The sequence below is a fragment of the Schistocerca nitens genome, chromosome 1, assembly GCF_023898315.1.
Source record: "Schistocerca nitens isolate TAMUIC-IGC-003100 chromosome 1, iqSchNite1.1, whole genome shotgun sequence".
NCBI lineage: Eukaryota > Metazoa > Arthropoda > Insecta > Orthoptera > Acrididae > Schistocerca > Schistocerca nitens.
Window position 1 is genome coordinate 611167933 of NC_064614.1, and position 26118 is coordinate 611194050.

Here is a 26118-nt window from a genome sequence, read left to right on the forward strand (position 1 = left end):
CGTTAGTGGATAGTGATTGACGCTATACGATTCGTGAGCTCTCCCACGAAACCGGATTAGCGCTTAAAACTGTGCTTCGCATCCTGAAGGAACGCCTGGGCATGCGAAAAACTACATCACGATGGGTTCCGCATGACTTGACGGAAATGCAGAAATGGATGCGTTACGACGCTGCTCAGAGGCACTTGGAGCGCTATGATTGCGAAGGAGAGGCTTTCTTACGCCGTATCGTAACACTGGATGAGACATGGGCCACATCGCACGAACCAAATACCTCAAAATACCGTTCCACGTTAAGAGCCTGTTAATTCCCGTTGTGCGCTCGTAATCACGTCGGAAACCTTTTCACACGAATCACCTGAGTACAAATGACATCTCCGCCAGTACACTTCCCTTTTATACCTTGTGTACGCGATACTGCCGCTATCAGTATGTGTGGCTATCGCTGTCACATAGTTTTTGCCACCTCTGTCTTCGGACCTGACTGAGCAGCGTCAACTTAAAGTGTTAATAGCGAAAAACAGACCTGTTCCAGATGTTATTTTTGGTCACAGCCTCAATACGAGTTGCTGAGGACGTACCATCTTCCGTTTGCCGCACATGGGTGACCTAGTTTGTAGATGATCATCTTCGCCACCGTACCGTTACAATTATGGATCAGCAGCTTTCGCTATCTACATTGATTTCCTTCTCCATCTCGGCGGAATGCAACCTTAATTTTTGCGCGTACCAAATTGTATAGTGTCGTTTCGTGTTAGGCCACAGTACTGCGTATTCAGTGGAAAGCAGCAGTGCTTCTTGTGGAGTGTGCAGCGGGGCGGCTGGACGGAGGGGGCGGGGAGGGGAGGAGGGGGCAGACGTAATGGGGTGGCGACGGTGGAGGCAGGAACAGGAAACCGGCGCGGCGCCCCAGCGATCGGTCTTCATCACGCCACGCCACGCCGGGCTGTGAGCCAGTCCATTAGGGGACAGCAGTCAGACACTCCGCCGTCGAGGCGGCAGGCGGCACCCGCCACAGCGCAGCACACTGACAGCCAGCCACGCGGGGAGTGCCTGTCGTGGGGCCTTCAGCGTCGTCGAGTCTACTCTACCTAAAACTATTTGCTTGTCTCTGACTCCGTAGGCTTTCCCGGCGTAATAAGCCTTGCCAGTCTCTTCGGGTTTGCTGCCGGATACTAAATCAACTCGATTCAATATATCGGCGATCCTACTGTTCGCCATCTTCAGGAGAACGCTGCTTCTGTTGCTGAGAACTTTTCTGTCTACCTGTATTTACATAACCCCAGTAAATCGTACAGTATCACACACGGTCGCGACACGAAACTCAACAAAAGTAAACGAATGGCCTCTAGAGAGACCTGCTTACCTACCTACCTACCTACCTACATACATACATACATACATACATACATACATACCTATCTACCATCTCCTGCTCCCGACAACGTCTCATTTTTATTGTATGATAGAAATCACAACCACTTTTTAGCTATTGTCGGCTCACTATCTCGGTTCAGTAACTATTTACAGTAGGTAGCTTAACAATCAGTGCACCTTTTCGAATTCTGTAGCTTTATATTCCTAAATTTTCTAGCAAGAGAGGAAACGTGTATTGTGCCACGAACGACACAGTGTTGCATGAATTTATGGAGATTTCATGGGCGTTTACCTTGTAATTACAACTGATTTTTAGTCTAGTATGTGTGAAATTATCTCATCGACGCTTCATCTTTACTGATTTACCTGTTTTTGCCCCTGTACTCCTTACTGGTGCTACGTATATTTTATTTAGAACGTTTTATATATTTCACGAACTTGTGTGGATAGACTGAAGAATCAAAGAGACTGGGACACCTGCCTAATATCGTGTAGGGCCCACGCGAGCACGCAGAAGTGTCGCAACACCACTTGTCATGGACTCGATTAATGTCTGAATAAATGCTGGAGGGAACTGACTCAAAAAAATTCTGCAGGGCTCTCCACAAATCCGTATGGGCACGAGGGGGTAGAGATCTCATCTGGACAGCACGTTGCAGGGCATCCCGGATACGCTCAATAATGTTTATGTCTGGGGAATTTGGTGTCCAATGAAAGCGTTTAAACTCAGAAGAGTGTCCCTGGAGACACTCTGTAGCAATTATGGACGTGTGGGGTGTTGCATTGTCTTGCTGGACTTACCCAACTCTGTCGGAATGCAGAGTGGACATAAGTGGATGCACGTGATCAGACAGGATGCCTTTCTACGTGTCATCTGGCACAGTCGTATCTAGACGTGTCAGGGATCACATATAACTACAACTGCACACACCCCACACACTTACAGAGCCTCCACCAGCTTGAACAGTCCCTGCTGATATGCAGAATCCAAGGGTTCATGAGGTTGTCTCCATACGCGTACACGTCCACCCCCTCGATACAGTTTCAAACGAGACTCGTTCGACCAGGCAACACGTTTCCAGTCATCAACAGTCCAACGTCGGTGTTGACAGGCTCAGGCGAGGCGTAAAGCTTTGTCTCGTTGAGTCATCAAGGGTACACGAGTGGGCCTTCGGGCCCTAAAGGACTTATAGATGCTGTTTCATTGAATGGTTAGCATGCTGACACTTTTTGATGGCCCAGCATTGAAATCTGCAGCAATCTGTTGACGGGTTGCACTTCTGTCAAGTTGAACCATTCTCTTCAGTCATCGTTGGTCCCGTTCTTGCAGCATCTTTTCCCGACCGCAGCGATATCGGAGATTTGATGTTTTACCTGATATTCACAGTACACTCGTGAAATTGTCGTACGGGAAAATCCCCACTTCATCGCTACCTCGGAGATGCCGTGTCCCATCGCTCGCGCGCCGACTACACCCACACGTTCAAACTCACTCAAATCTTGATAACCTGCCATTGTAGCAGCACTAAACGATCTAAGAACTGCGCCAGACTCTTGTTGTATATAGGCACTGCCGAGCCTCGCGCCGTATTCTGCCTGTTTACATATCTCTGTATTTGGATACGCATGCCTATACCAGTTCCTTTGGCGCTTCAGTTGTAATTGGGGCTTGTGCTCGGTACATCGACGAGTCTGATGTGTAGCTATACTTCTGAGAGATCTCAGAATCTGAGAATGATAGCTAGTTACTGTCCAAACTGGTCATGGAATAAAGTGCAGCAGAACCTCGCTAATCCGATCTGGTATGTTCTGACTACCTGCTTAGTCTGACCATCCCATTTCCGGTGTTCATTTGCATAAACGGTCCTCTGCTACAGGATTTGTCGATGGCTCGTCGTCTACGATATGGATCAGTAGGCAGTTGACCGTTGATAGCTGCGACAGTTCTGTCAGTTTTAGTACAAAATAACTTGCTTCTAGTTCGATCAATAAATACTATTGTGCAAACGTATTTTATAAGTTAGTCACAGTGTTCTTCTTACATACAGAACCATGTAAAACTACATTATGGTACCAACTATACGTAAACACGTGACGCTGCCGTTACAGTAGGACGTTGAACCCAGTGACGAGAGTTAGTGGATCAGTACAGCTGACGTTGATTGCAAGACAGAAGCAGAATTAACTGAAGATCAAATAATTCACCCTGTAACTCGAACAACCGATGAGAACGAGAAAGATTAAGACGACTACGAAGAAAATGTCTCAGACACAGACTCTAAAAAAGCATTCGATGCAGCTCTACAACGAATAAAGCTCTACGTTTACCCCAACAGACAGTTTGTGGTTTAGGAAATGGTGGAACACTGCGGCAAAATCAAGGTTGTCGTCTGCTAAGCAAGAGAACATTACATACTTTTCTCGTCCCTCTTAAGAATAGAACATTTCTCAACGTGTGATTTCTCATGTTTCAAAAAGTTAAGTAAAAATCAGTTGTGTGCTAATACAGTACAGTAATAAGGTACGTACACATGTTAAACTTCCACCCACAGTAACAATATGTTACCATGCGATACAGACGTAGTTTACAGTGTAGGTACTACTGTACACTACACTTCCGTGTAAGATTCTTTAGTTCTTCAACGTTTTATTTTCGTTTTGTTGCTGTTTTAACATGGAACAACATTTCAAACAGCATTTCTAGTTAAAAGTTAAAATTTTCTTGTACTGTATTGTGCTGGGATGGGTCAATGAAAGTGTTCCCCCGAAAATCTGACCTTTTTTGCGTTGCGATCATGGTCCCGGCCCGTGAAGGACAGATTGGTGAGGTTCTACTGTATTTCACATCAACCGATTTTGCCTTCTAATATTATAAATTACAGCATTACCTAGCCCAAACAACATGTGTTAATTCCAATTGTTGTCCGTCTAAAAGCCTCAAAAATGGTTCAAATGGCTCTGAGCACTATGGGACTTAACATCTGAGGTCATCAGTTCCCTATAACTACTTAAACCTAACTAACATCCATGCCCGAGGCAGTATTCGAACCTGCGACCGTAGCGGTAGTGCGGTTCCAGTCTGAAGCGCCTAGAACCGCTCGGCCACACAGGCCGGCTAAAAGTCTCTTTCTGTATGTGTGTGTGTGTGTGTGTGTGTGTGTGTGTGTGTGTGTGTGTGTGTGTGTGTGTGTGTGTGTGTGTGTGTGGTGTACGGTCGCGCGGGGGGCCAATACCGAGCAGAGTCCTCAGTTACGGTACAGTGGCTGAAATGTTTTTCCGGTGTGTGCCTGCTGCCACGGAGCATCCATATTTTGTACATAAGTTATTGTGGGAAAACTTTGTAAATGACTAGCTTAGCGCCCCGCATAGAACCTTTCATCCCCTAACATATATTTCTTTATATCTAACCGAGAAGTGAAATACCTGTTTTCATCAATTTTGATTTAAAATTTTTTAATGTAACGAAATATTTTCTTAAAAATTTTCATCCTCTATTGTCCTCACATAACAGTTGCAATTCCAGAAACAATGAAACACATATTTCTTTATTTCTAACCGAGAAGTCAAATATCAGTTGTCACAGATGTACCCTTAAAAACCTTTAGTAGTTCCTTAGTAATTATTTACTTTCAAAAAATCTTTCACCCACTACTTTGCAACAATACTGGTTAAATTTTCAAAAATGCTGAAACATATACTTTTTATTTTCTGACTGAGAAACGAAATACCAGTTTTGGTTGGTTGATTTGTTGATTTGGGGAAACAGCGAGGCCATCGGTCTCATCGAGTTAGGGAGGGATGTGGAAGGAAGTCGGCCGCGCCATTTCAAAGGAACCATCCAGACATTTGCCTGAAGCAATTTAGGGAAATCACGGAAAACCTAAATCAGGATGGCAAGTTTGAACCGTCGTCCTCCCGAATGCGAGTCCAGTGTGCTAACCACTGAGCAACCCCGCTCGATAATACAAGTTTTCCATGTTCTAGTTGCAAAATTGCCGTAACAGCGAAATGCTTTCAAGAAGTTATTCATCTGCTATTTCACACCCGTAGGAGTGAAATTTCGGACAATCCCTTCTTAAACGATACTTACAATACAAAATCCACACCCCTCTCCAGACTTAATGTTTCTGTACTTAGTGGTTTGGGCTGGGCGGTGATGAGCCAGTCAGTCAGACAGGACATTGCCCTGTAGGTATAGAGATTAATACATATTACATGCGGACTATCGATTCGAATATTTTTGGATCTGTTGAAGATAGCAGAAGATTATCACGTGTGATATTACATAAATGGAGGACCGTATTGCTGCATGATCTGTATTCGTAATTTTCGCCTTTATCCCGATGTTTCAAGCAATAATGTTTTCCTTATATTGAATGCATAATTTCTCGGTCCGTAAGATTGTTTTCAGAAGGCTGTAGTGATATTAATCTTGTTATGGTCTGAAGCGATGCTTTTCGTAGAAACACAAACCTACCTGATTGGCGTTTTGTTACGAAAACATCAAGTAACTGAGACGGGCTTGGTTCCGGAAGTACCTGAAGCTAAAATCTAGGACTTTAGATCGTTCTTATACTTCTGAAATTTGGAACAATATTTCTTAGAGTTTTTCTTTAACACCAATGTCTATCGAACTCGTTTAAGAAGTAATAAATGTCTTTCAAACCTTTGTTTCTGCAGCAAACATACACCAGAAATGAAGTCTCGGACTAAAGCTGTATCTAATGTCGTTGCTCGTAAGCAAACACCAAATTTATTTCATTCGATTTTAAGACATGTAGAATCGCTTGTCACGTTGTGTAGCAGGGTAATAAAATACTGATATTAGCCTTATACAGATACTCTGTAAATTTAATCATTTATTTGCGTTAACATAGTTATTCGCGATTATTCTTTCGTTGTGTTACAGTTTTCAAAAAAAAAAAATGTTCAAATGTGTGTGAAATCTAAAGGGACTTAACTACTAAGGTCATCAGTCCCTAAGCTTATCCTAAGGACAAACAAACACACCCATGCCCGAGGGAGGACTCGAACCTCAGCCGGGACCAGCCGCACAGCCCATGACTGCAGCGCCTTAGACCGCTTGGCTAATCCCGCGCGGCTACAGTTTACAAGAATGCGAGGTTAGGTACTTCTTAAGAAAAAGTAATGCATTTCGCTTTACATCTTGGTTTATCATATTATTTGTTACTCTTTTGATTGTGCGACAGATGTGCAAGGAAAACACTGTCCACAAATAATGCACTGTTACCACTGTCTTGTTTTCACAACTACACAACGTAAAAATTTTTGCATTTGTTTGTGTTTCGCTTAATTAATCCTGGACCCATTTAATCCTGACAAATTTATATATAAGAGCAACTGACGGTAATAAATAGAACGTGGAGTTTAGCCTTCGGTTAATCGAAATCTAATGCTAACGATAAATTTTATGTGCTTGTACAAAACATACACTTCCAAATCTCTGTCATGCAGTGATCCACCAACTTTCGGAAGTTACATGGTGCTCTGATAAGCTACGAACAAAGTCACTCTTTCTTACGGACTCTTCGGGATGTACCACAGTAGCAGCTCCAGATGCTGTGGTAGTACTGCATGTACATAGTTTACTGTAGCACTTCAACAAAGGATGTTAAGCGTTCGGGCAAACCATTGGAAGTGTATAATGCATTTCGTTTCCTAAGGTAGTAATGACTTGTTAAGAGTTCGAAGATGGAAAGAATTTTGGCAGTTAGGGGTACATTATTGTTAAGATATGTAAACACATCGTATATAGACAATCGAGTGAATATCTTCGGAAGCCCCGTTAGGCACGTTTACCAATTAGGTTGCTGTGAAGCATTAGAAAAGTCTAGCGAAATGCAAGCAGACTTGCAAAAGATCACCGCATGGCGCAGTTATTGGCAGCCCACTTTCAACACCACAAATTTAACATACTCCACATAAACAGGCGGAAAGAAACACGTTTTTCGGCCAATGGCTGCAAACAGTTACATTGAATAAATGTCTCAGAGTATGTATGGCGATCGATATAAAGGAGAATGACCATGTAAAAACTAATCATAGAAAATCCAGGCTGAGATTCAGAGCAAGAATCCATAGAAAGTGAGGTGCACCCAAGAAGAATGTAGAGTCAGACTGAGGCATACATCGACTATAGGTCACTGTGCTGAATATACTTTCCCAATAATTCATCACAGTCCTACATATTTAAAATTTTAGTAAACAGTTTTTGTAACACCGCTGTTGTAAGTTGTTACTGGATTACCCACAGCCTAGGAGGAAGTTTGGCCATGTTACCAGAAACCTTGTTTTCTCTATTGAGAGCCGTCGACGAGAGACCATAGTTCTCTAGGAGGCGTCAGTTATACTTACGTGTTGTGCGCGTGCTTCCTCCACGCTGCTCTTTGGATTGATTTTACTAGCTGCTAGGGCATCATCAGGTTGTAATCGTTATCGCTGCTGAAAGTGTTTCATCACCTCACGATTTTTGTGATTCTCTAACTTGGAGTTGCTGTATCCACAGCTGCTTGACAAGCTGGCTGGCTGGCTGGCGTACGGGAAACTAGCGTCATTAAATTTTTGTGACGACTCCCCTGTCGATTGTAGCGGTCTTAAAGACCTCCCGACGTAGATGACGCTACAACCAAATCGTACATCGCACGCTCCTGCTGAATTGAGAGCATTTACTTCACGTTTTTGGAACATACCAAATCACGTACGTGGCCGCCCCGCTAGAAAACATTGCGTTTGTGTATCCGCAACGGAGCTCCTAGCTACCCAATGAAATGGATCGCTCACGTATTCTGGAGAACCGTGGAATCGCCCAGCTGAAAGAATAACCGCCATGTACAGCTGACCAGAGAAGACTACTCTGCTGCATCGACGACTTTGCCGCAGAAAGAGCTCTCCCTGGCTATAACCAGCCGATGTCCTGTTCCCTGTCAGTCACCTGCCAGAGTAGCTAGCATCTTTACTTCAAACTGTCCAGTGATATTCCACAATGTGACGTCGGTTGGTACCCGATAATCTAAATTAGGCGGTATGACTATACCCACCCGTTTAGCCACTTTGTAGTGGACGGCTGCAAAGACGCTCGGCGTTGTAGTTGTTTTAGTGTTTCGTAATGGCGTGACTTAATACCCGATTCAATTTAATTCAAACTGATTAACCGCGGCAGCCTGTGCAATTAAAACAAACGTGTAGTTTCTGCCAGCCACATGCATTTAGCTTTCAGAATTATTTATCATTTAGCCCTGGACTAAGAGGAAACAGCTGCGGCCAAAAGATGGTTGGCATCCATTGGTAGTGGCCGCTTTAGTGTCAGCACATGTCTACCTCTCCGGCTACCCACCTAACCCGAGACTGCGCTCATGAAAATACAATGGCGTCCGGGACTCGCCAATCGACCTGTGGGAATCGATGTAGGCAAGAATAGCCGACAGGCCGAAATCACAACAAGCGGCCGACGCTAATAGTGTGTCCCGAAAGGCAGCCGTGGTCTCCCCGTCAGCTTCTGGAGGGGTAGGAGCCAGCAGAAGCAACGGAACCGAGCGGCGCACAGCAGAGCGGGATAAACGCCTCGATTTTCCGCGCCGCTGGCGCAACTAACGCAGAAGTCGCTCGTCAGCCGAATTGAATTCCCACTCTGCCTCAGCAGATTATCCGGCAGAATAGCGGCTCGTGTTCTATTGTGTTGCGCACAGTATTGCATTGTGTATTGTACGGAGAGTGGTGGGGGTAAGGGGTGGCGCTGAGATGCAGTCGCGACGTCGGCGACGGGATTTGCTTGGAATAACATTAAGGAGCTGTGCGGCTCTCAGAGCTCTGAGACGCTACATTATCCGGGAAAGGAAACCGGCGCTGCGGAATTTACAGAAAGCGCGTCTACAACAAATAACGAGATACCAACGTAACCTTAGTTTTGTGAACCAACCAGAGAAAGGTGGGTATCACACGCGGTCTTTCGTGGTCGTTGCCGTTGGAGGTGAAATCTCCTTAGGGTGTTCACCTGTTTAGTTTCTATGTATCCTTACACAATCGACGTTTCGACCCTTTGCAATCTTCAGGATCTTGTAGTGTACCCAGTTATGCCGGTATTACACTACCGAATTTTCTTTGTCAAAGAAATTTGATCAAACATTCATTGACAAAGACATTTGACTTGGAGCAGATAGGGGTACTACATTGTCATCAAATTTTCTTTCACAAAGTTCTTACGTGTCATAGCTCCTTCAGAATGGCCGACGAAGACTTATTACTGTGCTCTGTAGCCGCATGTTCACAACTGCATTGTATTTACATTTGGAAGAGGAGCAGAAGAAAAGAAAAAGGAAACGTAGTTAAGGTGAAGTAGTGGGTTTCACGGAGAGATGTTAAAAGCATTCAACAAAATCTGTTACGGGAGCTACAAGTCGAGGGCGTAAAGTGGTATGAAAATTACTTGCGAATGCACAAAAGTACATTTCAGTATGTGCTCAAGAATGTGGCTCCTCATAGTACGAAGCAGAACACTCGCATCAGAAATACGATATCTGAAACATTAAGATTTCTTGCAGCAGGAGAGAGTTGCTCTGCACTATAACGAAAGTAACACCACAAACATGTGAAGCTATTTATAAAGCACTGAAGAAGGGGTATCTGAAGGCGAATAACAGTTTACTACATACTAAATCCATAAAAAAAAATATTTTTATTTCTATAAAATTACAATATTTTCTCCTTTATATCCTCAGGGGCACATCCTCGCCATACTTAATCGTTAATGATCTCCGCAACTTTTTTGTAGCTCTCGCTTCTGGTTATTAAATTTTTGTACTTCGAATGTTGCAAGTTGTACAGTGCTTCATCTGCCTCGCACATTTCTAACAATTTCGTTGTGGATACGACTTACCATGTAAATTTCGAAGTCATGTTTATAAACACTGACACTAAGCCCAGTCGAGAAGATACAGGTTCTGGCCCCAATAGTTCCACCCTATATACAGCTGATAGCAAGAGCGAAATCCGAAAGGAACGAAGTCAACACTGATGACGGACAGCCACTTAAAGGGCATGAACCTGTTGCTCGACATCTTCGCAGCAGGAAAAAGCTTACTCTAAAGTACCTCCCCCTCAGTGAAGTCAGAGGCGGAAGAAAGGATTCAGTGATGGCAGGAAAGAGCTAAAAGTGGTTTTATACCACCAAAAGAGGAGCTTCCACCCAGGCAACAGCCTATGTGCCAAAATGGAGATCACCTAATCGTCTTCGTGTGGGCATTGGCCGGTTAGAATGAGAACTGTGCGATAACCACGATGTGTCCCATGCGTGTGGTGTTGAGCAGCCAATGACCCATTTCCTTTAATGCCCTGTTTAGGTCATATCCACGGGCACCGTGACGCAACAAGATCTGTTATCAGGAAGCCCAAAAGCAGTGCGCATCGATGAAGCACTACGCTTCATTTAAAAGATTGTCATCGATACGCTGAGAAGAACAGTGTAAGGTCAAATGTTTGTGATGGTGACAGAAATGCCCGACAGTCTATAGGAAATAGGGCAGGAACAGTTCGTGAAAATAGGGATTGCATGGTATCTAAAGTGTCATAACACTTATTGCCGTAGCTGTGGGAGCGTTAGTCCTCTTGCATGCTCTCTTGTGGAGAGGGAGAGGGGGGGGGGGAGAGGGAGAGAGAGAGAGAGAGAGAGAGAGAGAGAGAGAGAGAGAGAGAGAGAGAGAGAGAGACGGGAAGCAGAACGGCTGGCTGTTTGTCTTTGCATCCCGCGGGACGTGCTGCTCGCCAAATCGCATTACGCGCCAGAGGCGGGCCAGACGCCCCGCAAACTTGGCCCCGGCAGCTGGCGCGGAGGCAGACATTAAGCGTCTTCCGCTTCCTTATTATTTTTGTTGATTAAACTGTAATCCCGCCGGGGAGCAGCCGAAAGCCTGCGATTATCGCTCAGCTGCTCGCCGCTCGCCGAAATTAAACTCTTTTTGGTGAGACCTGTCTTAAACAGCTCTAGACACTCCAAATAACTTGTGGCCTGTTCTCGTTCACGGCATTTACCACACGTGATGGAACACTTGAGAGTAACTTAATGAATCAACTACCAATTCATTTCGTAAAACTAAAGAAGGAAGGTTAGACTTTATTGTTCCGCCAGCGTTGAGGTCGCTGGGAAGCCGGGATAAATTCCTTTAGAGCAGGTTGGCGGAATGAAATGACTGTCACCATTGCCTGAAGTAGGTACTTCAGGTAATCGGTAGTAGTTAGTAGAATTCAACCATTTTTAACTATTTCTTTAATGCTTCGTATTCGCAGTCGGCTGTATTATCCATTACAAAGTCTACAACTGAAGTTTCACAAGCAGCAGCTGCTCACCTGGCCATGTCCACTACATCAGCTGCGCCCACCAACAGTGCTCAGAGGAAATGTCTCCTCGTGTTCTGGCGTAGATTCTACACACGACATTTTGCAAACAGGATATGAATGTGAAAAAGGAGATTTCGGCTTACTAGATTTCCGAAAGCCGTTCTACACTGTACAGCATCATCTACTATTATCCGAGATACCATTATACGGCGTGTCTTTGCAAGTATGTGACTGGCTCAGGAATTTTTTCTTTGTCATCAGTCTGCTGACTGGCTTGATGCAGCCCGCTACGAATTCCTCTCCTGTGCCACCTCAGCGTATCACTTGCAACCTACGTCCTCGATTATTTGTGATGTATTGGTTCAAAAAATGGCTCTGAACACTATGGGACTTAACATCTGAGTCATTAGTCCCCTAGAACTTAGAACTACTGAAACCTAACTAACCTAAGGACATCACACACGTCCATGCCCGAGGCAGGATTCGAACCTGCGACCGTAGCGCCGCGCGGTTCCAGATGAAGCGCCTAGAACCGCTCGGCCACTTCAGCCGGCTGTGATGTATTCCAATATTTGTCTTCCTCTACAGCTTTTACCATCTGTCTGGTATAATGTCCATAACAAGAGAAAGTATCTTATTTCAAAATTAGTGATAGATATTTTGAGCAAGTTACATCGCTTAAGTACTTTGAACTAAGTTATATGAAATTGGGTGATCACGTTAGATTGGTGGAAGGAAAAGTTGTTCTAAGGATTCTGGCACCATGTATTCCATCTGTGAAGGGAACTGCATGTAAGACGCCAGTGAGACCAATTCTAGAGTACTGTGCCAGTGTTTGGATTCCTTCTCAAGAAGGCATGACAGCAGATGTCGAACGAGTTCAGAGACAGGATTCTAACAGGTTGACGTAGCTCATACGAAAGTGCAACATAGAGCTATACTTCTTCTACCTTCACAAAAGTTCTCCTGCACTCCTCACGTAAGAGAAGAAAGACGACGTATTTCTCGCGAAATGCTGTTCGGTCAATTTAGGCAACCCGTACTCAAAGAAGATTGCGTGATTATTACTCTGGCAGCATCTCTACCTCTCGTAGGCACCGCGAGAATACACCAAGAGTGATTAGAGCGCGTACAGAGTTATAGATACATTGTTTCTCTCGTTCAGTACGCGAATGGATCAGGAAAGAAAATCGATAGTACTGGTAATGGCTTCGCCGCCTTTCAGTGGCTTGTGAACTATCTATGAGATGCAACTGTGAGCATTAGTGATCTTGGTACCATCTACGTATGTGCAGCTACTGAGAGAGTCATGAGCTGCTTGTCGACAATCACATGATGAGAGCATTGTCTTCAGAAATGGATTGTTGTCTCGCATGCAGTACGGTTAAAGTGGCTGAATGATACCAATCATTACTAATGAAGTGGAAAAACTGCTACATCGCATCGACAAATGGATAACATAAAACTACTTCAGGGAAGCCACGGAAAACTTAATTCAAGACACCGTTCAGTGAGTTTAATCGCCCTGCTCCTAAATTTAAATACTGTACCTAATCACTGCACCTCGTTGCAAGGTAAGACATCCAGAACTATTTTTATACATTTTCATTAGCTACCCGAAGAGTAAAGCAAGCCGTTTCCAGTCAAAAAATCAGGCAGTAGTGGGGGGCAAGGGATCTCTGAGAATATTTAGAAGAGGACTTCCAGTTCCGGCGTTTGCCTCACAAACGAGGGAAATATTGAATGAAAGAGACATCTGTTTTGGAAAAACACGGCGTATTTTTTACATCTATTTCAGCATGCATACTTTTAAAACCCCTTTGGAGGGGATAGTATCTCAACTTAGTGTTTATAACCGCTACAGACGCTTATGGAGCGCGGGACTGTTTAAATGCATCTGTGCATGCTGAAATTAGTCTAAATGGTTCATATGCCTCTGAGCACTATGGGACAGTTCCCTAGAACTTAGAACTACTTAAACCTAACTAACATAAGGACATCACACACATCCATGTCCGAGGCAAGATTCGAACCTGCGACCGTAGCGGTCGCGCGGTTCCAAACTGAAGCGCCTAGAAACGATCGGCCATAAAGGCCGGCGAATTTAGTCTCATCTTGTCCGCACGGGCCCTGTGGTAGCGGTACATAGCTGAAGAATCTATTCTTCGGTCACCTAACAGTATTTCTTGGAACATTGTACGTAGGCTTTTGAGGGATAATTTGCATCTGTCTTCAAGAGTCTGCCAATGTAGGATTTAAGTACATCCATGACGCTTTCTGATCAGTCAAACAAACCTGTGACCATTCGTACCGCGCTTCTTTGTAAACTTTTAACATCTCTCTTCTGTCCTATTTTGTATGGATCCACAAACTTAAGTAAAATTCTAATATGGGACGTACAAATGATTTTCAGACAGTCTCTTTCGCAGACTTTGCGTTTTCTAACAATCCTGCCAATAAACCGCCGCCTGCCACTTGCCTTACCTGCGACTGAGGCTGCGTGAGCGTTCCATTTCATATCCATACAATCTGTTACATCCATGTACTTGTATAAGTTCATTCTAATAATGAATCGTTGATATTGTAGTCATAGTATTCTACTTTTTTCGGTTAGTTATTTTAAATGGGTGATTTTATATTTATGAACATTTAAAGCAAGTTACCGAGCTTGATACGTTCCCTCTCAGATGAAACTTTGTGCACCTTTTGTTCAGGCAGAATATCTTAAATGCATTATCTGCTGAAAGTATGAGGTTGCTATTAATATTGTCTGCCAGGTCATTAATATACATTCTGAACAGCAAGGGTCCCAACACACTGCCTGGGTTACACCTAAAGTTATTTTTGCTACGCTGATTTCATACAGCTGGCAGGCACGTCGCGCTACAGTCTGGAACCGCGCGGCCGCTACGGTCGCAGCCTCGAATCCTGCCTCGGGCATGGATGTGTGTGATGTCCTTAGGTTAGTTAGGTTTAAGTAGTTCTAAGTTCTAGGGGACTTATGACCACAGCAGTTGAGTCCCTTAGTGCTCAGAGCCATTTGAACCATTTTTGCAGGCACGTCAACACCACTTCACTGCCATGACTTACTTAACCGTTGTAGTTCAGATGGTCTCCTGGTACCACGTCTACGTCTGCAGCACTCCACAGTGACCAGTATGCTCTTTTAAGACGGTGACTAACTTTAAGAATGGTGAGCCTACATTTTCTGTGTCTGTGCAGGAAAGTAAATGACTCGCATACAGTCTTAGACTGAAATGTGTTTGAGGGTAGTGAATGGCAGCAGGTAACAGAGAGTAGTGAGTAGCATAATGAGGAGAGGAGGGCAGTGAGCTGAGTGTGTGTGGTGTGTGTGCGCAGGTGCGGTGCGGCATGGTGACGGTGAGCGACGGGAAGAGCCGCCCGTCGCCGATGCGGCTGCACCTGTCCATGGAGCTGCTGCGGCTGCAGCGCGAGGAGCCGGCCCGCAACAACCCCCGCACCGCCCAGCTCTCGCCCACGCCGCTCGACTCCAGGGTGAGTACTGAAACAGTCTTCCAGCTGGCGCGCAACTGCACTCCAGGATCTGTACTAAAGGCTGAGGATTCCATCAGCAGGAATACTCACAGTGTTGTGACAACACCGTGTGATTTAGTTGCCCCTACCAATGTGTTTTGTGCAACCCGCAACACCTTCAAATATCAAGCGCAAGATTCTTCGTATTGTTTCGCTTGTTACCCCCAAACTATTAGTCCTATAGAAAAATGTACAAGATCTTTTTGTAGGAAATTTAATGTGCTTAAATTTTGTACCACAGTACGTCTTCGCTAGAGGCAGTAGTTTTCGAATTATTCAAGAAAGTCATACAAAACTCACCTTCAAATGCGTTTTCCTTAACTCAAAAACTGTGGCCAACATCGAAAACTATCCCAGTACGAAATTTAACTACATTAAATTTAGTGCAGTAAGGTCCAGTCCTTTTTTCTGTAGGATTAATAGTGTTGTAGAGAGTGAAAGGATTTGTATATCCCGCGCGTGGTTTTTGAAGGCGTTGCGAGTTGCATAAAACCCATCGGTAGGGGCAGCTGAATCATCCTGTATAGGTCACTGACATCCTAACGATAAAGTCTCTACCCAGACTGAAAAAGTCGTCACTGTCGCTCCGGAAAATTTGTGGTAAGATCTTATGGGACCAAACTGCTGAGGTCATCGGTTCCTAAGCTTACACACTACTTAATCTAATTTAAACTATCTTACGCTACACTGAGATTTTCACTCTGCAGCGGAGGGTGCTCTGATGTGAAACTTCCTGGCAGATTAAAACTGTGTGCCGGACCCAGACTCGAACTCGGGAGCTTTGCCTTTCGCGTGCAAGTGCTCCACCAGCTGAGCTACCCAAGCACGACTCACGCTCCGTCCTCACAGCTTTAATTCTGCCAGTACCTCGTCTCCTACATTCCAAACTTTATAGAAGCTCAAAAAATGGTTCAAATGGCTCTGAGCACTATGGGACTCAACTGCTGTGGTCATAAGTCCCCTAGAACTTAGAACTACTTAAACCTAACTAACCTAAGGACAGCACACAACACCCAGCCATCACGAGGCAGAGAAAATCCCTGACCCCGCCGGGAATATAGAAGCTCTCCTGCGAACCTTGCAGAACTAGCACTCTTACGCTAACTACAACACACACACACACACACACACACACACACACACACACACACACACACACACACACACCAAGCCCGAGGAAGGACTCCAACCTCCGACAAGAACAGCAAATACCACCACAATTATTGATATGACTTCGCAAAATGATACTGGTGGAAGAATTTACTAAAAGACTCAACACAACAATTTAATGACATCAGCATTAAGTAACACGGCCAAATTTGACAACCATTGCCAACATAATTTGCTATAGTGATCTACAAAACTCGAAGCTGGAAGAATTTAATACAATGAGTATAAAGTTAAACAGCAGCTAGCAGCAAGATATACAGTTCTGACTTAAGATAAGCAACTGTTCGCAAAATGTAATAGAATAATGAGCAAGACAGCGAAAGCAAAAAAGATTTGGTATTACAACTTTAGGAAGCAACTGTTGGCAGAATTTAATAAAATGATCAATAAGTAAAACAGCATCTGCCAACAACTTCAGGAAAGCAACTATTCGCAGAATTTAATAAGCTGATCAGTGAGCAAAACAGCAACTGCTAATAAGATTTACTAATACCACATACGAAAAGCAACTCTCGGCAGAATTAAAAAGGATATATGAACCAATAGTTAAACAGCAATTGCCAACCAGTGAAACTTATATTAAAAAAAGAAGCGGCCCGCCACGAATTCGTCTCCTGTGCCAATCTCATCATCTCAGAGTAGCACTTGCAACCTACGTCCTCAGTCATTTGCTGGATGTATTCCAATCTCTGTCTTTCACTACAGATTTTGCCCTCTACAGCTCCCCTACTACCATGGAAGTCATTCCCTCATGTCTTAACGGATATCCTATCATCCTGTCCTTCTCCTTATCAGTGTCTTCCACATGTTCCTTTCCTCTCCGATTCTGCGCCAAACATCATTCCTTGCTTTATCCATGCACCTAATTTTCAACAGTCGTCTCTAACATCACATCTCAAATGCATCGATTCTCTTCTGATCCGGTTTTCACACAGTCCATGTTTCACTACCATACAGTGCTGTACTCCAGTCGTATGTTCTCACAAATTTCTTCCTCAAATTAAGGCCTATGTTTGATACTAGTACATTCTCTTGGCCAGAAATATCCTTTTTGTCATTGATTGTCCGCGTTTGATGTCCTCCTTACTCCTTCCGTCATTGGTTATTTTACTGCTGAGGCAGCAGAATCCCTTAACTTCATCTGCCTCGTGACCATCAATCCTGATGTTAAGTTACTCGCTGTTCTCATTTCTGCTACTTCTCATGACTTTAGTCTTTCTTCGATTTACTCTCAATCCATATTCTGTACGTATTAGACTGTTCATTCCATTCAGCAATCATATAATTCTTCTACACTTTCACCTAGGATAGCAATGTCATCAGCGAATCGTATCATTGACATCCTTTCACCTTGAATTGTAATTCCACTCCTGAATCAATCTGTTATTTCGATCATTGCTTCTTCGATGTACAGATTGAACAGTAGGCGAGGAAGACTACACCCCTGTCTTACGCCCTCTTTAATCCGAGCACTTCTTTGTTGGTCGTCCACTCTTCTTTTTCCCTCTTGTCTCTTGGACATATTGCATAGTACCCGTCTCTCCCTATAGCTTACCCCTACTTTTCTTATAATACCGAACATCTTGCACCATTTTGCATTGTCGAACGCCTTTCTGAAATTCCACGCCCGACTCGTAGAACGTTATCCTTTCGTTGGTTCTTCACGCTTTCTCATGGTCACCTCCCCCTTGGCAGTCCCCTCCCGGAGATTGGGATGGGTGACTATTCCGAAATCTTTTGCCAATAGAGATCATCATGACACTTTTTCGGTTACAGAACACATATCCTGTGGATACACGTTGTGCATCTTTAATACAGTGGTTTCCATTGTCTTCCGCATCCTCATGTCGTTGATCATTGCTGGTTCCTCCGCCTTTAGGGTCAGTTTCCTACCCCAAGGACAAGAGAGTGCCCTGAACCTCTGTCCGTTCGTTCGCCCTGTTTGACAACGCCATTGGCAGAATGAGGGTGACTTCTTATGCAGGAAGTACTCCTATTTAGTACAAAATAACAACAATAATTATGCGGAAGTCTTCGGCCGCCAATGCTGACAATTAAAATTTCAGCGGTTGCGGTTTTTTAATTTTTTTTTTACATGATTACATTGAGGAAACGTGTACAAATGGGATTTCTAGTAACAGTGTTACAACAACAAAAGTGGCATTCAAAGAGTAAACAAAAAATAAAAATGTAAATCACTGATGCAATTCCAGCTAAAAAGTTCTTCAATAAACTGGTTCCGCTTGGTGCTTCGCCATCGTTATCTGATATCTCCAACAGCGCCTTTGAAGGGTAGCTGCAACGGAGGCATTCTGCTTCGCTAGTGCCTAAAGGAAAACAGCAATCCTTGCAGTAGCCTGTCTCTTCCTTCTCTCATCGCTGACAAGAAGGCAGTACGTTCAGCCGTAAGTGTGATGCGGCACAGAACATTAACCGCAGCTAGGCACTCCCCAGCTCAGTGGGAGTTAACTAAAATGCTGCGTAAATAATTTGCGAAGAGCGTATGGTATCTCGGTGTGCGTTCGAGGGCATTGTGAGCATTTTGGAGTAACCACCAGTAATCAAGCTGCTATTTCTCTCCGTCGCCAAAGATATAGGCGACGGTAATTCCTTTGAACCATGTAAGCGCATGATATTTTGCGTCGGGAAAGTAAGATTCATCTGGACAGAGTAGGGTATGATGGTCAATCATATCAGGCGTGACCCGGAGGCAACAAGCCAATATCTTCTGTGTTAGTCGCCAAACTCCGGACGACGATGCGCATATTAAACGATGTTCATCGGTATCCAAGAGGTGACAATCTGGGCAATAAGGTGGGTCTGCCAGTCCAATAGCGTGAAGTCGCTGTCGTGTGTCATATTTTTTGTTGGCGATCTGCTACCTTTTCGAACGCACCGTGGATGACAGAATGTTGTGGTGTATCGTTTTCGACACTCTTGGCCAGTGAACCGTAGGGTACTTGTTTCCCACCACGTTATGGGGAACAGCCCGCAGAAGGTTGGTATAAAAATCTTTCGCCTTTGGTGGACCTGTGGCGGGGAGGTTCGAGCTGACATAGCTGTAATCAAGGATGAAAGTTGACACATGCGAGAACTGTGGTGCGACGTGCGCAACCAACCCCGGCGGGACGTGAGAGGCTGGCATCAGAACCTGTAGTAAACGACCCGTGGGAGAGGTATGTTGACTTTTCCATCGTTTCCTCATGTTGCTCATGTAAAGGGCAGCTGCTCTCGCCCTGACGCTGACCAATCCCAGCCCCCCTTTGTGCACTTGGAGGGTAAGAGTGTCGTATCGTACTTTAAATACATGACCTGCGGAAACGTAGTAACTGAAGGCCGCCTGAAGCCGGCGCCCTATCTGCAGCGGTAGTGGGAGGACTTGTGCCACGTGGTTGAGTTTTGATGCCACGTAGAGGTTCAAGTATTCAACACAGTGTAACTGAGTCAAGTCTCGGAACAGGTTCTGTCGCACCATTGCGCGTATGATCTGTAATAACCGTAGGTAGTTTGCTGCAGCTGTTTTACGTACATCCTCCGTGAACGTGATTCCCAAATATCGCAGATCAGAAACAGGTTGGAGGGGAGCGAGGGCTTCCGGTCCGAGACCACGCCCAATATCCAACGCCGCCGACTTGTTGATGTTCAGAAGACTGCCTGCGGTCTGTCCGTATCGCTCGATCCAGGTTAGTGCGCTTCGAACTTCGTCATTGGAACGAACCAGCAGTAGCAGGTCATCAGCGTATGCCCTATAGCGAAAGGTGACGTCCCGCAGCGTGATGCCAGATAGCCGGTGGTTAAGACCCTCTAGAAGTGGCTCGAGTGCGATTGCATAAAGGTAGGTAGAAAGGGGACAGCCCTGTCGTAGAGACCTCGTAATGGGTACTGGTCCTAACGTCCTTCCATTGACCTGGACGTGTGAGCTGGCTGCGGTCCAAAGACGCCGTAGGGTGTCGATGAGGCCCGGGGGGGATTCCCATACGGTCCATCACTCGTAGGAGGAAGTTATGATGCACTCTATCAAAGGCGTGGTTGAAATAGATGGAGACAATCGCCGCTTTCAGACGGCACGCAGAGGCGATCGCTATTAAGTCCCTGCTGTCACCGGTGGCCATGTGTATTTTGGCTTCTCCCCCCTGCGACGTCTGTTCTGGGGCGAGAATCAGCGGCAAAGTGGTCTTATGCGGCCCGCCATAAGCCTGGCGAAAATCTTGTAATCGGCGTTCAGCATTGTAAGCGGCCGATAGTCGTTAATTGATCGCCCTCCACCGGGCTTGTGTACCGGTATGAGAAGTCCTTCTATAAACGCTGGCGGCACAAAGTCTGGAGACATAAGCTCGCAGAACATTATAACCCAGCGAGGCATGATGTCACGAAATGTCCGGTAGAATTCGATGGGAAATCCATCAGGTCCAGTAGACTTATTGGCCGCACCTTTGTCCACGGCGTCTTCGACTTCTTCGAGTGAGACTTCCTCTGTTAGTGCATTCACGGTAGCCTCGTCGATAGTACGTGTTACCTGCTGTAACACTTCAGTAGTGGCCTCGTCATCTACGGTTCTTTCCTGTTAAAGATGACGAAAATGATCCTCCACCGCCCTTACTATGGTTGCTTGGGTCGTACCGAAGCGACCGTCTTGTGTCCTGAGTTCTGTCGTTAATTGTTGGCGATGTCGACGCATATCCGCCACAACGTGGTGCATAGTGGGTTCCTCTGCAGCCGTTCGGTCGTGCCTTCGCGAGCGTACTACGGCACCTTCTAGTCGGCGCTTCGTCAATGATACTATGTGAGCCTTGATTCTGCTTTGGTCACGTTGTCTCACCGGGGAAGGGGGTAAGGCCGAGGCCTGAGTGCTGCGTAGTAAAAATCGAGGGTCTGTCGATGCCACGCAGTCATGTCTTTACCAAACTGCAAAAGCGTCCTGCGGATTGCTGGTTTGGCACAGAGGAGCCAGCACTCCAGAGTCGAGGTGTGTCGGGGTGACGGCGTTCACAGTGAGTCCACGTTGCTTCAACTTGCCGACGGCAATCCAGGTCCTGGAGTTACGTTAAGCTTCCAAAAGCCATTGCTGCGCCAGACTTGTTGGGGGCGTAGATGTATAGTGCAGATATAGGCACTATGATCGGAATAGGCCTGAGGTCATAGGTCGGCGGCCACCATTCCTTGTGTGAGGTCTTGTGACACATATATGCGATCATGTCGGCTATCCGAATGATTGGTAAGATGAGTGTGGCCAGAGCGATTCCCGTTGACTTTTTCCCACGTGTCGCACAAGTGAAGTTCTTGGATCATCAAACCCAGTTCCGGGCAGGGCATGTAGTGTGGGATTTGGTTCTTGGGCTGAAGTACGCAATTAGAATCGCAGGCGAAGACGCTGTTGTCGTGCCGTCCAAGGAAAATGGGGGGGGGGGGGGGGCAACATCCGTGGAGTAGAGTCTGTCTGGCGCGGTCGTGACGTCCGGTGGTACCCGACGACGCGAAAACATTAATTAATCGGGTGTTGAGCGCCGTAAGTGCTATTCCTCGCGCAGAGGGAAGATACTTCAATACCCTCACGCACTAGTATTGCTACTCCGGTGTCTGCAGGGCCTCCGGGCGTGAAATATGTGACGTAACCATAAAAGTTCGGGAGTGCGGTCGGTTTCACTTCTTGAAGGAAAGAAAAATCAACTCCCATGGCTCGTATTGTTTCTTTCAAAAGTTGGATCTTGACTGGAGAGCTTATCATGTTGATATTCATCGTCGCCAGGAGGTAAGCCTGCCAAAGCGTTGGTTGGGCGAGGTTGTTCATGTTGACGAGAAGCGAATGTCGGAAGTGATGTGACCCCCCCGCCGAACAAGGTCCTCCGTGTGCTGCTTATGCTGCATGATCCGGCGGCGCCTCAGCTGGCCCCGACGTCCCTGGCCCACGAAGCGGGCGTGGATGTCTGTTCACGTTCCATAGCCTCGGAATGTTTGATAGTAAGGGACCGGGCGACTTCGCTGCCTGCACTGGTACCTTCCTGCTGCTCACTGTTTATGTCAATGGGCTGATAGTCGAACGCTGCATGTTTCTCCGTCTGTTCTGCAAGGTTGGAGCCAGTGGAAACGGCCTCAGCCTCGCGGTTGGCTTCTCGAGTGGCCATTTGTTCTTCCCCGGCCGAATGTGAACCGCTGTGTTCCGACACGGTCCGACGACGGCGGTTTTGGCGTTTCGGTGATCGCTGTTTCCGTACGTGGCTTTCATTGTCAGAAGACGGCACTGACTCACGCCCCGCCGGGACAAATGCTTCGGTCATTACAATAAGGGAATCACTTGCCATCTTGCTGTCGTCAATGTCTGTCGCGTTCGGTAGCTCCAGAGTCACAGTACTATTTTCCAGTCCGCAGCTCGTGGTCGTGCGGTAGCGTTCTCGCTTCCCGCGCCCGGGTTCCCGGGTTCGATTCCCGGCGGGGTCAGGGATTTTCTCTGCCTCGTGATGACTGGGTGTTGTGTGATGTCCTTAGGTTAGTTAGGTTTAAGTAGTTCTAAGTTCTAGGGGACTGATGACCATAGATGTTAAGTCCCATAGTGCTCAGAAGCATTTGAACCATTTTGAACTATTTTCCACCACTGGCCAGGCCGGTGGATCATTCAGGTTTCTGACCGTGTAAGGTGATTACTGTACCGCTAAATCGGTCGGCTGTGTCTGTTTTGTGGAGAACGTCCTGAGCGCCGCCGCGTAAGTCATGGGGAGAATAGTGTTCGTCGATGGAGGTGCAACGTCCGTCGGTGGGAGTTGTGTGATCCGACGCTGGAGGCACTCGGAACGAAGGTGACCTTCCTTGCTGCATCGGGAACACGTCTTCGGCTGGCCGTCATAAATAACTATGGCCCGGCACCCTCCTATCTGTAGATAGGATGGCACGTGTCGTTGGAGGTCAATGCGCACTTGGCGTACTCCATTGAGCACTGGATACTTCTTAAACTGGGTCCATTTTTCAACCACGTGTTCGTGTACCGTCCCATAGGGGCGGAGCGCCGCCACAACGTCTGCCGCAGGGAGTTCAAATGGAAGTTGGAATATGCGGATAGTCCACAGTCCCATTGCGGCATGGCCGACCTCGACGTTGCCAACATTTCCGTCTGCGTGGCAGAAGCGGAGTTCTTGTTTCATGTCACGAAGCACTCTGTCGCATGTAGTTTCGTTTATGAGTTTTACATAGACCGTGCTACTGACGATCGAAAAGTGAATGTTGACAATGTCGGCTGCCGGGATTTTGGCTTCCTTTTTTCAAAAGCATACGACTTCGAGCGCCTTTGGTCGGGTAAAGTCGTTCCGAAATGAGAATTTCAAGGTTGATCTTCTGTATTGGTTTGCCATGATCTTGTAGCGATTTTGCACCCATGATCGAAGATGTTATCATTACTAAACTACGACGTCATATACCACAGGTAACGTAGGCAAAGCCAATCTAGATATTTCACTTAAGAAGAGTAGACTAAACAGCTATCCAGCCTAACGAGTTCCTTAGTTTAGCTCCATTAGCGCAGCTTATGGATAAGACAGAGCTTATAGTAGCAAATCATCTCTCTGTTTCGGTAGGGCTGCTATTAGTTATGTGTACGCCTCGGTTCCGGGATCCAAGATGAACAGACAGAATTACAAAAGCCCCTACCAGCAACGCATAGATGAACAATCAAAATAAATCTACAAACTATTCATACACCGAACAGACCACCTTGAGATTAAGAGACCGCTTGTTCACACAAGGTAAAGAACAATAAATAAAGTTTTAAGTACCACGTCACAGTGGTGACTTAATATATATGTGGCTTTGCCATTTTGATCAGGGACGTCATTAAACACGGCCTGACTTGACCTAACGACTCCACTGATACCGTAAGATTAATACCAAACAGCCGGCAAAATACCACTTAAAATGGAAGAACTAAAACACTTCGCTCAATCTGCTGAAATGGAAAAATGGTTTTCCTGAAAATGCTATGATAATGACAGAACTGAGGTGAGCTGCATTTGTTTCCCAGAAAACGAAATACGTCATTGTTTCTAATAAACAATGTTTTTTAATTGCAGTGAACATTTTATTATATTAACTAATTCGTTTTGCAATATAATGAAAGGGAAAGAAAAGGGTAGCTAAGTCCCTTGAAGCAGACCTGTGTGATTGCGTTCTATCTAGCGATGAACGGTTTGAATCGTGGCAGTGAGAGGAAATTTTTCCCAATGGTATTTGGTCAGCAAAAAGAGGACAGATGGTCATGTACAGTTCTTGATTACCAGACTTTGCTCCACTGTCCTGCATTAAACTCTAAACCTCTCTTCAGTATCTCATGAAGTGAGGACATATGATACTCTGTTGATGGTGATCAGTCGGTAGGATGGAGGTGTTAAGCGCAGCATTCTCCCTGGTATGTACATGCTAACGCCTAGTTTCATCCCTTCCCTCATCATCGTACAACACAAATGTGGAACAATACCATAGACATCCAACTGCAGTCACCTATACTAAATAAATGCACTTCGGCCTGGCCAAGCAATTGCGTGTTAATAATGTACTACTATGTGCAGTCAGTTCTGACTATATTCGAAACATGGCCATTTGGTGGGTTACATAAAATGCTTGAAAATAGCTACACAGAAATGAAAAATATGAAATGAAAAGATAGTCTAGTCCAACCTATAACTAATTACAGTAGGCGGGTTCGAATGGATATAGGTTGTAGGAGTTGTGCAGAGTTGAAGGAGCTTGCAAAAAAAATGGGTCTGACTGCTGGCTTACAAAATATGTTGTCAGCTCGTTCACCCGCTGTTGCCATTCGCTGGAACTCTCGACTCTGCCGAACTCTGCCTTACTTGATGTTTGAGGGCCTCTGTATGCGGCGTTGAGACTGTTTAATTGTAGGTGATGCGTGACTGCGTCGCTTTTTACCTCCAGTTCCAAATTAGTGAGCATGAAATTAGCGGTTTCTCAATGCGTATGACCTCTTAATGGTCTCACAAAAGAGGCTCACTGTGTGCCATTAGCTAAGTTACAAGGATTACATATAGTATCCATATTTAGATGAGTTTTCTTTCTTCTCGCAACCTTTCGTTATTCGCTCATTATACACTCCTGGAAATTGAAATAAGAACACCGTGAATTCATTGTCCCAGGAAGGGGAAACTTTATTGACACATTCCTGGGGTCAGATACATCACATGATCACACTGACAGAACCACAGGCACATAGACACAGGCAACAGAGCATGCACAATGTCGGCACTAGTACAGTGTATATCCACCTTTCGCAGCAATGCAGGCTGCTATTCTCCCATGGAGACGATCGTAGAGATGCTGGATGTAGTCCTGTGGAACGGCTTGCCATGCCATTTCCACCTGGCGCCTCAGTTGGACCAGCGTTCGTGCTGGACGTGCAGACCGCGTGAGACGACGCTTCATCCGGTCCCAAACATGCTCAATGGGGGACAGATCCGGAGATCTTGCTGGCCAGGGTAGTTGACGTGCACCTTCTAGAGCACGTTGGGTGGCACGGGATACATGCGGACGTGCATTGTCCTGTTGGAACAGCAAGTTCCCTTGCCGGTCTAGGAATGGTAGAACGATGGGTTCGATGACGGTTTGGATGTACCGTGCACTATTCAGTGTCCCCTCGACGATCACCAGTGGTGTACGGCCAGTGTAGGA

At 45.7% G+C, this 26118-nt stretch overlaps 1 protein-coding gene across 3 annotated transcripts in view; it reads left to right on the forward strand.

Moving 5' to 3' along the window:
* The window catches only part of LOC126256943 (gamma-1-syntrophin), an 804587-nt gene that overhangs the window by 444849 nt on the left and 333620 nt on the right, over positions 1 to 26118 (forward strand). For all 3 annotated transcript variants that reach the window (XR_007546465.1, XM_049955524.1, XM_049955522.1), the window contains exon 2: positions 15088 to 15243. Coding sequence is in view for 2 of the 3 variants with exons in the window: in XM_049955524.1 (XP_049811481.1) it covers positions 15088 to 15243 (156 nt within the window). In the remaining variant the exon portion in view is untranslated. The remainder of the gene's footprint in view (positions 1 to 15087; positions 15244 to 26118) is intronic.